General features: G+C 40.7%; 1 protein-coding gene across 1 annotated transcript in view; it reads left to right on the top strand.

Annotated features, from left to right (window-relative positions):
• The window catches only part of kif5aa (kinesin family member 5A, a), a 33,539-nt gene that overhangs the window by 3,271 nt on the left and 17,249 nt on the right, over positions 1–13,019 (top strand). The window contains exons 5-13 of the mRNA XM_082175123.1: positions 743–791; positions 867–922; positions 1,917–2,004; positions 2,103–2,227; positions 5,227–5,331; positions 5,603–5,751; positions 8,379–8,527; positions 9,447–9,664; positions 10,262–10,330. Of these exons, the coding sequence (XP_082031249.1) occupies positions 743–791; positions 867–922; positions 1,917–2,004; positions 2,103–2,227; positions 5,227–5,331; positions 5,603–5,751; positions 8,379–8,527; positions 9,447–9,664; positions 10,262–10,330 (1,008 nt within the window). The remainder of the gene's footprint in view (positions 1–742; positions 792–866; positions 923–1,916; positions 2,005–2,102; positions 2,228–5,226; positions 5,332–5,602; positions 5,752–8,378; positions 8,528–9,446; positions 9,665–10,261; positions 10,331–13,019) is intronic.

Here is a 13,019-nt window from a genome sequence, read left to right as displayed (position 1 = left end):
CTTTTAAACATTATACTCAGCTGACTTCACCTCTGACGGCTCGGGTTGACTGAACGCTATTCTGACCACGTAAAAGGCCTAAGAATTATAGTTCCCTGAGCACATCTAACCCCACCTACAAGTCTCTCACTGAGTCGAACCACGTCTCGTTCCTTTGTGAACACTATCACTTGGGTATAAGGTGTGTAGTGTCCCACTAACCCTGCTGCACTGCAATAACTAGACAGACTCCAGACAATGCCTTTCGAATATGCTTTCTCACGGCTGGAGGATCTCAGACCAATTTCAGGGAGAATCCCACCAGCAAAAATACTACAGCTTTTATAGAATAGGAGCATGGCAAAGCAGACATGATGATACATAATTTCCCTACAATTTGATTGGTTGTTCATATGCAAACCCTGCTGTTACTAGGTAGAAGCAAACTCTGTTTTCGTGTTTGCTTCACATTGTTACTCAAAGTCACGAGTTTATAAACCTAGACATCAGCCTAGTTTAATTTCCACTTTTGTTATACTCGGACATGATTCACTAACACACACACACACACACACACACACACACACACACACACACACACACACACACACACACACACACACACACACTCAGTTACGAGTTTTTGACCAAAGAGTTTGGAAACATTTAGGATTCAAAAGCATATAAATGTTATTCCTGCAAGAGAAATGAATGCTCGTTATGCTCGACCAGTGCTCTCAAAAGCAGTGTTTGCTCTCCTCAGGTGTCCTACTTCGAGATCTACATGGAGAAGATCCGGGATCTCCTGGACGGTTTGTAGGAAACAGAAATAGTGCAGCGTAACGAATTCCCTACAATACTCCTCATTGTGTTTCTTTCCTCTTCAGTCACGAAGACCAACCTGTCTGTGCACGAGGACAAGAACCGAGTTCCTTACGTGAAGGTGAACGATCAGCATATTCAGTGAGAGTGAGATTAAAGGAGGAGTTCACCTCAGAATCAACATTTCCTGATCATTTACTCCTTTACCCACACATCATCCAAGATGTTCATGTCTTTCTTTCTTCAGTGGAAAAGAAATTAAGGATTTTAAGGGAAAACACTCCAGGATGTTTCTCCATATAGTGACTTCAATGGAGTCCAACGGGTCGAAGGTCCAGATGTGAGTTTCAGTGCAGCTTCAAAGTCTCGACACGATCCAGCCGAGGAATAAGAGTCTTATCTAGACAAACCAGCCGACATTTTATAAAGAAATAAACATTTATATACTTTTAACCACAAATGCTCGTCTTGCATTAGCTCTGTGATGCGACACACGTTACGTAATCAAGTTGAAAGGTCAAGCGTGACGTAGGCGTAAGAACCGACCCAGTGTTTACAAAGCCTTAGTGTTTACTAAGTAAAAAAATTCTAATAAATAAAAGGTCAAACAACGATGTCGGACGATTTTGAAGTTGGAGGAGAAATTAGATTTTTCGCTCTACTCTACATTTCTGAACCAGAACACACGTGACCTTTCAACCTGATTACGTAACGTGAGGCGCATCACAGCTAGAGCAAGACAAGCATTAGTGGTTAAAAGTACATAAATGTTTATTTTGTTATAAAATGTCCGCTGGTTTGTCTAGATGAGACTCTTATCGAGATCGTGTCGAGACTTTGAAGCTGCACTGAAACTCACATCTGGACCTTCGACCCGTTGGACCCCATTGAAGTCACTATATGGAGAAACATCCTGGAGTGTTTTCCTCAAAAACCTTCATTTCTTTTCCACTGAAGAAAGACGAACATGAACATCTTGGTTGATGTGTGGTAAAGGAGTAAATTATCAGGAAATGTTCATTCTGAGGTGAACTCCTCCTTTAAGCTTTCTACCAGTGCTAATGAAGTGTGTGTTATCAGGGTTGCGTTCGCGCTAATGAAGTGTGTGTTATCAGGGCTGCACTGAGCGCTTCGTCTCCAGTCCGGAAGAGGTCATGGACGTCATCGACGAGGGCAAGTCCAACCGGCACGTGGCCGTCACCAGTGAGTGCTCACACTCCTTATAATCTCACTGACCGTAGCTGTAGAAACACATGATATGAGGAGAGTGAAGAGTAAACGCGGTGTTGTTGTGTGGGCAGACATGAACGAGCACAGCTCTCGCAGTCACAGCATCTTCCTGATCAACATCAAGCAGGAGCACGTGGAGACGGAGCAGAAGCTCTGCGGGAAACTCTACCTGGTGGATCTGGCCGGCAGCGAGAAGGTCTGAACTATTTTTACTACACGCCTTTGGACTACTTTCTTTAGTGGAATAGTGTTGGGGTTACACGCAACATTGGACCCCATTGACTTTAATTACATGGATCAAAAATAGCGAAATATTTGTCGTATCATCCTTTTAACGTTTAGGGATATTTACCATGAATGGCGTCAGCGCTGGTCAATGCATTGAATCAATGCCATCTCTATTGAATGACAGAGGTGTAACTTCCAGAAACATCAGAAAGTAAAAGTCCTCCTCAGTATTTTGTTCCAATCACCTGGTTTTGCTAATTAGCACAGTTTTTCAGCCAGGAGATAGAACTAACGAACTAATAGCTGGTTGAGTTCATGGCTGGAATAAACATATGGCAGGACTTTTACTTCCTGACCCCTGGACTTTACTCCTCTGTTGAATGGTTAATTGATGAATGTATGTAGCTCTAAGTGAATGTAATGTAAGTCTCGCCAAAATGCACCCTAGGGTCTTTTTGTTAATCTACCCGAAGCAAACTTTCATGTAAAAGCATAATTAGAAAGGAAACACCACTTTTAAGTTTTACCGTATTTTCGTTTTATGTTAAATGCCTTGTGAATGGGAGTGAATGGGGCACTACTATGATAGCATCAAAAATCACTATTTTTAAAACACTAAGAAGGCTCGACACAACATGAAACTGTGCTGGAAGTGTCACCAGAGGCTTTACACATGAACTCCAGCATTGAGAACAGTGTTTGTGTACACAGAGTTTACTAAAGAGAACGATTTTGAAAAACTCAATGTGTTTCTGTCCGCCGGCATTTTGTCAGTCAAAAATAGTCGATCTCCGTAGGAGAGTAAAGATGGAAAGCTCCTAAAGCTCAGTTCCATATAAATTCACGGATAATTTGTTGTTTTCTCGTTAGTGAAAATCAATATTGACCTTGTATTTGAAAAAGGATCCTCATATAAGAAGCAATACTAAAATTCAGAGTCAGTTCATTCGCATTCGGAGATCGACTATTTATGTCTGTCATAATGCCAGTGGACACAGAGACAGTGAGTTGTTCAAAATCTTTCTTTTTAGTAAACTCTGTGTACACAAACACTGTTCTCAATGCTGGAGTTCATGTGTAGAGCCCCTGGTGACACTTCCAGCACAGCTTCATGTTGTGTCGAGCCTTCTTAGTGTTTTAAAAATAGCAATTTTCGATGCTGTCATAGTAGTGCCCCATTCACTCCCATTCACAAGGCATTTAACCTAAAACGAAAATACGGGCAAACTTAAAAGTGGCGTTTCCATCCTAATTATGCTTTTAAACGAAAGGTAGGCCTCGGGTAGATTCACAAAAAGAGCCTAGGTTGCATTTTGGTGAGAGTTACCCTTTAACAATTGTTGGAAACTTTTATTCCTTCATCGAAGCAAAAACCATGGATTTTATAAGCAGAAGAGATTTATTCTTCCATGTCTGTAGTTCATCAGGTCTGTTCATCATCACCAAGTCTGACTCAAGACAGTTGCCTTGCACTTTTATACACATTTAGGGGGAGGGATTTACATTGAGGTAGAACAAAGCATGCAAATTAAGTATACAGGTTAAGGAACCCGCCCGACTCCGGTTTAATGACTCACTCAAAGACAGTCCGGTGCCGCCACCTAGTGGCGTAACAGTTTAACTCTGTCTATGTGCTGAGATGAAGATGATGATACTGGTGAAATATCAGCAGAAAGCCTCTCATCCAGTCAGATTCGAGGATCGGAACTAACTGTTATACATATAAAAATAGCCTAACAAGCTTATTGTCAGCTTTATGTTCTGTTATGTGGACCCTTATTTTGACATTCTCTTCTTTTTACTTCCTGTTTCAACGCTGTTTAGTTTTGGTTACATTGGTTACTGAATATGTCCTTGTTTTTGTGCATGCTGACCACATCGTAACACTTATTTATATAGCAACAAATAAATCCAAATAAATAAATGGCGATAATACCGCATGTGGCGCAATTGAGCCACACTTACCGCAAGGGCAATTCCTTCACCGCAACAGCCCTAATAAAAAAGATCTTTTGTGTTCCACTGGCGAGAGACAGTTATCCACCTTATTTTGTGACGCAGAAGAAAACAGAAATAATCTAGAATGACAAAGTGCAGTAAACAGTAACACTATTTGCACTATAAACCAGTGTGTTTGTTTATAGGATTATAAAGCCCTATTCAGATGGGATTAGCTTTACAAGGGTCAATGGGAGTAATGTAATTTGACCACAGGACGTCTGTAATAATAATGGCCAATTCGTCTGGATAAGATATCTCAGTAAAACTAGCAGAAGTGGGAGAGTAACTCGATTTACACACCGCCGTCACTCCTGCCGTCATGTGTGTATTACGTTGCTTACTGATATCACGTGCGCAAACACATATAACCTATATTTATATATAAAACAGTTATGTCCGGTTGAACTATTTATTAATTAACTTCATATTGGATTGTGTTGGTAATAGGCCTCTAGCGCTAAAAGATGTTTCGTGCCTCTAACGAGTGCTGTCGATCTTCTTTGGTTTTGCCACAGACTCGTCCCAGCAACTATAACGAACTGAACGCTTCTTCAAGCGCCTCCATACTAGAAACATTTGTGGAAAACTCCTTTTAAACAGGAAGTGACGGAATATTTACGTATATTTACAGCGGGTCTATTCGCACGGGACTAGTATCACCTGAGGTAACTTTTCCAGACCTTTTTACTGAAGATAAGTCGCTGTAATCTTTACTGTCCGTAATGATTAACGTTACTGAGATGCACATTCGGACGGGACTAAAATCACTGAGAAGTTCTGGTAATAATTACTTTACCCACCTCTCCATGTCACACTAGTCCTGTCAGAATAGGGCTTATGGGAACAAAGACCAGTTTGCAATATCAAACAGTATATTTTGATTAGTTGATCTGCATAATGAGCCCTGTACCGATGCGTCAGAACTGAGTGTGACATCAGACGGGTTGAGCTTGTGTATCTCCACAGGTCAGCAAGACTGGTGCGGCCGGAGCCGTTCTGGACGAGGCCAAGAACATCAATAAATCCCTGTCTTCTCTGGGAAACGTCATCTCTGCCCTCGCTGAGGGAACTGTAAGTGCACTCACACGCACACACACACACACACACACACACACACACACACACACACACACACACACACACACACACACACACACACACACACACACACACACACACAAACACACACTCTCACTGCACATCTCTCCTGTGTGTGAGCAGAAGACTCATGTGCCGTACCGGGACAGTAAGACCACACACACACACACACACACACACACACACACACACACACACACACTCACACACACTCACACTGCACGTCTCTCCTGTGTGTGAGCAGAAGACTCATGTGCCGTACCGGGACAGTAAGATGACGAGGATCCTGCAGGACTCTCTGGGAGGGAACTGTCGCACCACCATGTTCATCTGCTGCTCTCCCTCCAGCTACAACGACGCCGAGACCAAGTCCACGCTGATGTTCGGACAGCGGTAACACATCACACACACACGCAGAGCACAATACACACAGTTAAGCATGTGTTCCCTCGTTGTAATAATTCGTTCCCTTGTTTTAGTACAATGTGGCCACAAGTCCCTAAACCAGGGAACAAATTCATGTGCACAAACATCACATCTAGATAAAGCAGGAATCTTTACTGTATGAGTTCAGTTACAGACTGAAGGGTTGTGCAATCACTGAACTCTGGTTTCAGTTTCAGTTTCCAACGCTTATTGAAACACGATGATTTAGATCAAACCAGTATTGAGCTGCACTGTTTTACTCTCCTCGACTGCAGTGCGCTTTTATTCTTCCTTAAAGTCCGGGTGAACCGGAAGTTGCAATCGACTCTTCTCCAGTGTTGTGACGTATTTCCCAGTGAAAGGGAATATTGAACTGAGGGTTTGACTTCAGCGCTCCTCCTCTCCATCTCTGCTCACAGCAGACTGACGGTTTGAGGAGAGGTTTAGCGTTTTCAACCCAAGCCGTCAAACTGACGTCATCAGAGAAGGAACGCCATTCCAGACCGGAAGTAACTTTTCCGATTTTGATTAAAGATTACCACGGCAAACAATTTTTTTCTGTGTATTAACTTGCACGGATTAATTGTTCACCACAAGACTAGTAATATGCGCTAACAAAGTAAATAAGGTCAATTTTGATTTCATGTGGACTTTAAAACATCCAGATCAGCCGAAGCATGTGACGTGACTGTCACATAATGCAGTCTGCTTCGTGTCAGTGTAGTGTATCTGTGCATTAGCTCTTAAAGTGACAGTAGCCTAATAAACCTGCTGCTGTCTGTCATTAATGTTCATCAAACAACTAAAGACAAAGGGCCCTATCTTGCACCCAGCGCAATTGACTTTGTACACCGACGCATGTATCATTCCTATTTTGCACCCGCGCAAAGCAGACTTTTCCCTCCACAGAAGCACGTCGGTTAACTAAGAAATACACTTGCGCTCCCGGGGGCGGTTCAGCGCAAAGAGGAGGCGTGTTCCGGCGCAAACGTTCCCTCATGCTATTTTGCAGGTTTAGAAAACAATTGCGCCACTAACCAGGAAAAAATTGTTTAAAGTCAGTGACGCGTTGCGCATGTTATTCATATGCTATTTTAAGGGCGCATGCTTGGCCATAACTAATATAGCGTGTGCACAACGCGCATACACTTTGATTCTCTCATCTACACAGAAACAGCAGTTTTCATTTTTGCAAATCATACATTATTACGATAGATAGATAGATAGATAGATAGATAGATAGATAGATAGATAGATAGATAGATAGACAATTTATTATAAAAGCATACATCTAGCTTACACATTTACCCAAATTATCATACACCTGTTTAACCGAAGTTAATTTGGGTGGGTTTCTCCATCCCCAATGTCCCTGACGAGAACGTCGGTCTCCTCGGCTGTGAACCGCTCCTGGAAAATCCGCCGTTATAATAGCAATCTGCCATGGAACAAGCGCGCCTGCTCTTAAAGGGAATGTGAGATGTCGCTCTGATTGGTTTATTTCACGTTACGCCCAAACCACACCTACAGTATGAATAATGAAGCTACTTCAGACCAACCCCTTTTAGATTTGCGCCGGGCGCAAGAGTCATTTATCCCGCCGGGAAAATAGCAACAGCACCCGAGACCCGCCCACAAAGTTACTTGCGCTTTGCGCTTCATACTTGCGTTTCAGATCGTTAAAATAGGACCCAAAGAGATAATCACTCTCTGCTTTTGTATAACTGCAGTAAAAAAAAATCAATGTATATTTAAATCATACAGTGACTATGCAGTGCTTTATTTTTATATTTGATTTGTTTTTTCAATTTCTGTAGTAGGCTGTTAGGTAAACATCATACCCTATATATTGAGTTAAATTATTATTATTTTATTTTTTTTACTTATCTCAGTCATATTCAGGGTTGGGCTAAAGGGACATGATCTTTGCAAACTTGTGATGGCCAATCATATCAAAGAAAAGCAGGGCTTGCCGTTCACAAAAGACGAGTGCCAATTACCAGTAACGCTTTAGTTTTAACGGTGAAAAAGTGGCTAAACATTTATGAGTTGACAACTGTTTTACGACTGAAATGTTAACTGACCGACAGTAATAATCTGCAAAAATTATGCAACATACTCATTCAATTTTCACCATTTTTAATAAATTGAAAAATGCCATCATTTACATGATTCACGTAATTCATAACTGAATGTGACAAGACAAGGAGCGCTTTGCATTTTCGACATATTAGAGATAATATGTGCATATTTTAAATATTTTTTTGCAAATAGTCTAAATTGATTACGTCACAAACAAGAAGACCTTTGTTTTTCTTTATTCCCTTAGATCACTGGAAATCGTTTAATTAATGAATTCCTTTAAATAAAAACGGACCCAGTCGTGGCTAAATGTCCTCTGACCCTAGAGCCCCCGTGTGACAGCGCTTATTGTTTTATCAAGCGTTTATTGTTTCTGGTTACGTCGTGAGTGTTGAACACACTGTCAGTGGAAATCAATGGCAGGTTTTAGCTTCAATTAATTGCAGAACATTGTGGCGGAGAAGAAGAGGAAGTGCAATGCAGTTCTGATTTCTGTGTGTGTGTGTGTGCAGTGCTAAGACCATCAAGAACGCGGCCTCCATTAACCTGGAGCTGACGGCGGAGCAGTGGAAGAGGAAGTATGAGAAGGAGAAGGAGAAGAGCAAGAGCCTGAGGGACACCATCCAGAGGCTGGAGCTGGAGCTGAGGCGCTGGCGCAGCGGTGAGTCTTACACTGCTCTCAGGAGCTGGATTCAGCCTTACAGTGCTCTCAGGGGCCAGTTTCAGTTAAACAGGCATTTAAAGGGTCCTATAAAGTCCAAAAGGCTGCTCTAAAGGCCAGTAATAGAGCCACAATCGCATGATAGAAGCAAGTGTTTAACTCTGATCTGATGAGGCAGTTTCAGGGTCTAAAGACTCACTGATAGCATTTCTCTGCAGAAGTGAGTATAGTTGGAAGGATACAACTAATGTTTTATATAAAAGAGAGATTAGAGCTAGATGAGTCTATAATTGACAAATCCTCTCAAGCCTACTTAAAATATTAACTTAAAAGTTTGATAAAGTGACAAATGGGACACCAGACAGATTCACAAACCCACATCAAGTGTGCCACTTTACTCATCAATAAAACATCTGGTAATAGGTAATATTAAAATAGGTTAAAAAAAATCGCGATTAATCTAAATAAAAGTTTGTGTTTACATAATATATGTGTGTGTGTAGTGTGTATAATTATGTGGTATATATAAACACACACACATGCATTTATATATTTAAGAAATATTTGCATGTATATACTGTATATATATTTATACATAATTTATATTATACATAAATATAAATATTTTATATATTAATAACACATTTTTCTTAAATATATACATGCATGTGTGTGTGTTTATATATACCACATAATTATACACACTACACACACATATATATTATGTAAACACAAACTTTTATTTTGGATGCAGTTAATCGTTGCCCAGCCCTAATTTGTTTTAATATATATATATTTGATTTAATGTTATGTATCTGATGTAATTACAAACTATCCCTTCCTGTTATTCTTGCTGAAATATCAACTGAAAGTCCCTGCTGAAACACCTACACTAGCCTGATGTGTGTGTTTCCCGCAGGAGAGAACGTGCCGGAGACGGAGCAGACGGATGCTGATGTGGTGAAGCTGGAGGTCAGTGAGGACACGTCTCTGGATAACGAGAGGTCCTCATCGGAGCGCCAGCGGGAGCGGGACCGGGACTCAGATTCCTCCTCTATTGTGGTGCGCATCTCGGAGGAAGAGCGGCAGAAATATGAGGAAGAGATCCGCAAACTCTACCGCCAGCTGGACGATAAGGTCAGTCACATGATCAACAGTCACTGCACCATCTATCAGATCTACATCAGATCACAGTGTGTACAGTCAAACCACACTTTACTCAGACTCCTTCAACATTTCTCACATTATCTCAGAGAAGAACTCGACTGGAATTTGACTGGTTTTGTCCGTCCTTCTGTTAGACTGTCTCACACATGAATTATGTTGAATATCTGTCAGCTGTTAAATTTAACTACACATTTAGATAATACCAGTTTAGCTCAACCAATCACCAAGCAATGCTTCATTTTGTTCAGTCTGTGTGTAAAAAGAGCATTAGCAATTAAAGAAAACACACTTCAGCAAAACATGATCAGCTCAAAGTGTCCCAATCATTTTTACTCCCAAATGTTTATAAATGTTACTGGTAGTCACTGAATGAAGGATATTTGGGATTAATATGTTATTTTGCTTACATAAATTAACTATATTGTCCTGGCACTAGTGAAAACATATCATAGATGATATCTGGTGTCTGGATGATGTTTGGTTTGACTACATATGCATAACAAGATAAACAGGTTTGTATTGCTGTCAGTGTTTTTTTACCCTTGTTTCCTACACTGTGTTTCCTAGGATGATGAGATCAATCTCCAGTGTCAGCTGGCGGAGAAGCTGAAGGAGCAGATACTGGATCAGGATGAGGTCAGAGGTCACATCTGGATCATGTTAATATATTAAATACTCCAAAATAGTGAAAGGCTTCAATTTAAAAGGTTTAAATTCAGATGCTAAACATGCGAGATAAGTCAGCACACTGTTGCAATGCTCCCAGATCATTTAGTGATCGCTCCAAAAATAGAACCATGTGTCATTAGATCAATAAAACGAAAGATTAGTAGAGGCAGACATTAAATTAGCATGAGCTGCAAATTAGGCCTATCAACAGGGCTGAGAAACTAAATTAGAATTTTTCATTTAAATATTTTTGAAATTCAAATTATATTGACATTATTTCTGGAAAAATACAGTTGAACAACAATCAATAAGACAAGCACTGGATGTTTATTTGTCCCTGATGCATTTAAGATGGAGGATCATTTTGCATTCAGGTGTCTATTTCAATTCATATTCAAAGTTCACATTTTCACTTGACCGCCCCACTGCAAATAAGCAAGCGCTAAATTCAATTAACAAAAACATAGAAGTTAAAACAACAGCAGAATATACCATGGTGACAACACAGCGAAACATAAAATCTCACATGACACTGGGCAAAATGTGTGACTTCTAAATGTATGCAAACATTTTTATATCATTTGAAATGTTTTATATCATTTGCTAAGGCACCAGAGAATATACAGTAGGCACTGATTTGCATAATTGTACATTATATAGTAATGACGTAAAGCAGCCTATAGCCCGCACAGATGGTCACGGTCTGGGTTGGAGGAAAGGAGCAAAGACTCAAGTGCACAAACAAGGGGTATTTATTAAGGAATAAAAAATAAAACAAAATACAAACAAAAACTCCCTGTGTGGGAAAACAAGACCAGCATCAAGGCATTCCCACTGGACCATAGCAGGAGCGAGAAACATGAGGAAACACAGACAACGAACCAGCACAGGGGTGGAAACACTACATAGGGAAGCAAACAAAAGAGGGTAACGAGGGAGGACAGGTGGGGCAAATGAACCAATAATCAGGTGACAAGATGGGCGGGGCTAGACAATCCACAGGAGAGCACATGGCACAAGGAAACACAAGAGAAGCCATGTGCTCACACCAAACAGGACGAAAGTCATATCGGCTACATAAAATCATAATGAGAACATCATTATAATTGTGTGTTTGGGACGTGGCTTTTAATGGTGAGACTTTTGTTTTTGTAATCAGGCTCTCAAAAATTGTATACAAATTTGGATTTCGATATATCGGCCAATATATATCGGTTATCGGCTTTCAAATATAAAGATTTATCGGTATTGGTATCGGCCATTTTCATACCGGTAAATCCCTAATATGCTTTCACATGTAGTGAAGTAAAAAGTTTCCTAATATGAAGATACAAATACTTGAAAAATGTAAAAGTTGAAAAGTGTCTTTTAAATCTTCATTAAACCAAAATGAAACAGATTAACAATCAACACAATGCTGTCTGTTTGCTGGAGGAGGCGTATAAGAGCCACAAAATACATTGATTTGATCCCGATTGAGCATCATCTGTCATGATGCAGAGCAGATCCGCTATCTTATAAAGACCCGAAACATGGCTCATCCAGTCTGATTTTAGTCTGTGTTATGAGGTTTCTAGCTGGTATTAAAGGGGACATATCATGAAAATCTGACTTTTCCCATGTTAAAGTGCTATAATCGGTGCTTCTACCAACCCAGAAAACGTGAAAAGTGAAAAAAGTAACTTTGTTCTGGTGCGCCTTTCTCTGCAAGCATGACAAAAATAAAGCTGATCATATTCGCTCTCCTTCTGACGTATGAAGAGGATCTTATTTATAATATTACCGGCCCTTAATCTGCAGGTTTACACACACCAGCCGACATTTGGTTCCACAAGCGACAACAGAGACCAGTTCTAATGCAGTGATAAAGATCCAGCAAAGCCTGAAACTGTTGTGTGGTTGAGCACAGACGAGCACTGAACACTATTGACCAGAACATGTCACCGCTGTCTTATAAACACCTCAGGAACTGTGGACACTTGTGGAGAAGTTAAACATGATGATGAGATGATCAATGTAACTCCACAACAACTACAGAAATGTCTCCAATAATAACATTCAGAAGCTCTTCCTGAGTCTCTCCGTAAGGCTGCACTCGCTACTGGTTATTCTGGGATTCTGGATGAGTGAGATTGGCCTGTTCTGTTATAGGCGGATCTTTTGTGACGTCATTGTTTATGTTTGTCGCGTTGCATCATGGGAATCGTGTGGCAGGAAACACCGCTAGATACCTGTAATTTGATTGTTTTGCACGTTTGGAGGAGGATTTAGAGAAGAGGATGGTTCACTCTTGCTGTGTGGTCGAGTACGGCTCGTTGGGGGCCTGATAAAAAGTTTTTTTCGAATTCCCTCCGAAAAGGATCGCGAAAAAACGAAAGAAATGGTTGCGTGCAATTAGGCGATTGAACCTGGACGCTCCGAAGAAAGCCTGGATTCCTGCAGCTAACGTTACTGATCGAGTTTGTGAGGCTCATTTTGTTCATGGTAGGCCTAAGTCTTAGTGACTATGTATTTATAGAAGATTGAATAAAAAAAATAATAAAACTGAGTCAAATCAACCGAGTCATATGTTTTCGCGTTCTGATTCAGGTGTCCCAAACCGCGATCCACAGCACCCAGACTATGTTCCTCACATCAAAATGGGCTATTCTGGATC

Source organism: Leuciscus leuciscus (assembly GCF_965113295.1).
Source record: "Leuciscus leuciscus genome assembly, chromosome: 7".
NCBI classification, from domain to species: domain Eukaryota; kingdom Metazoa; phylum Chordata; class Actinopteri; order Cypriniformes; family Leuciscidae; genus Leuciscus; species Leuciscus leuciscus.
Note: the sequence above shows the minus strand (reverse complement) of the source record. Positions and strands in the feature narration are given on the sequence as shown.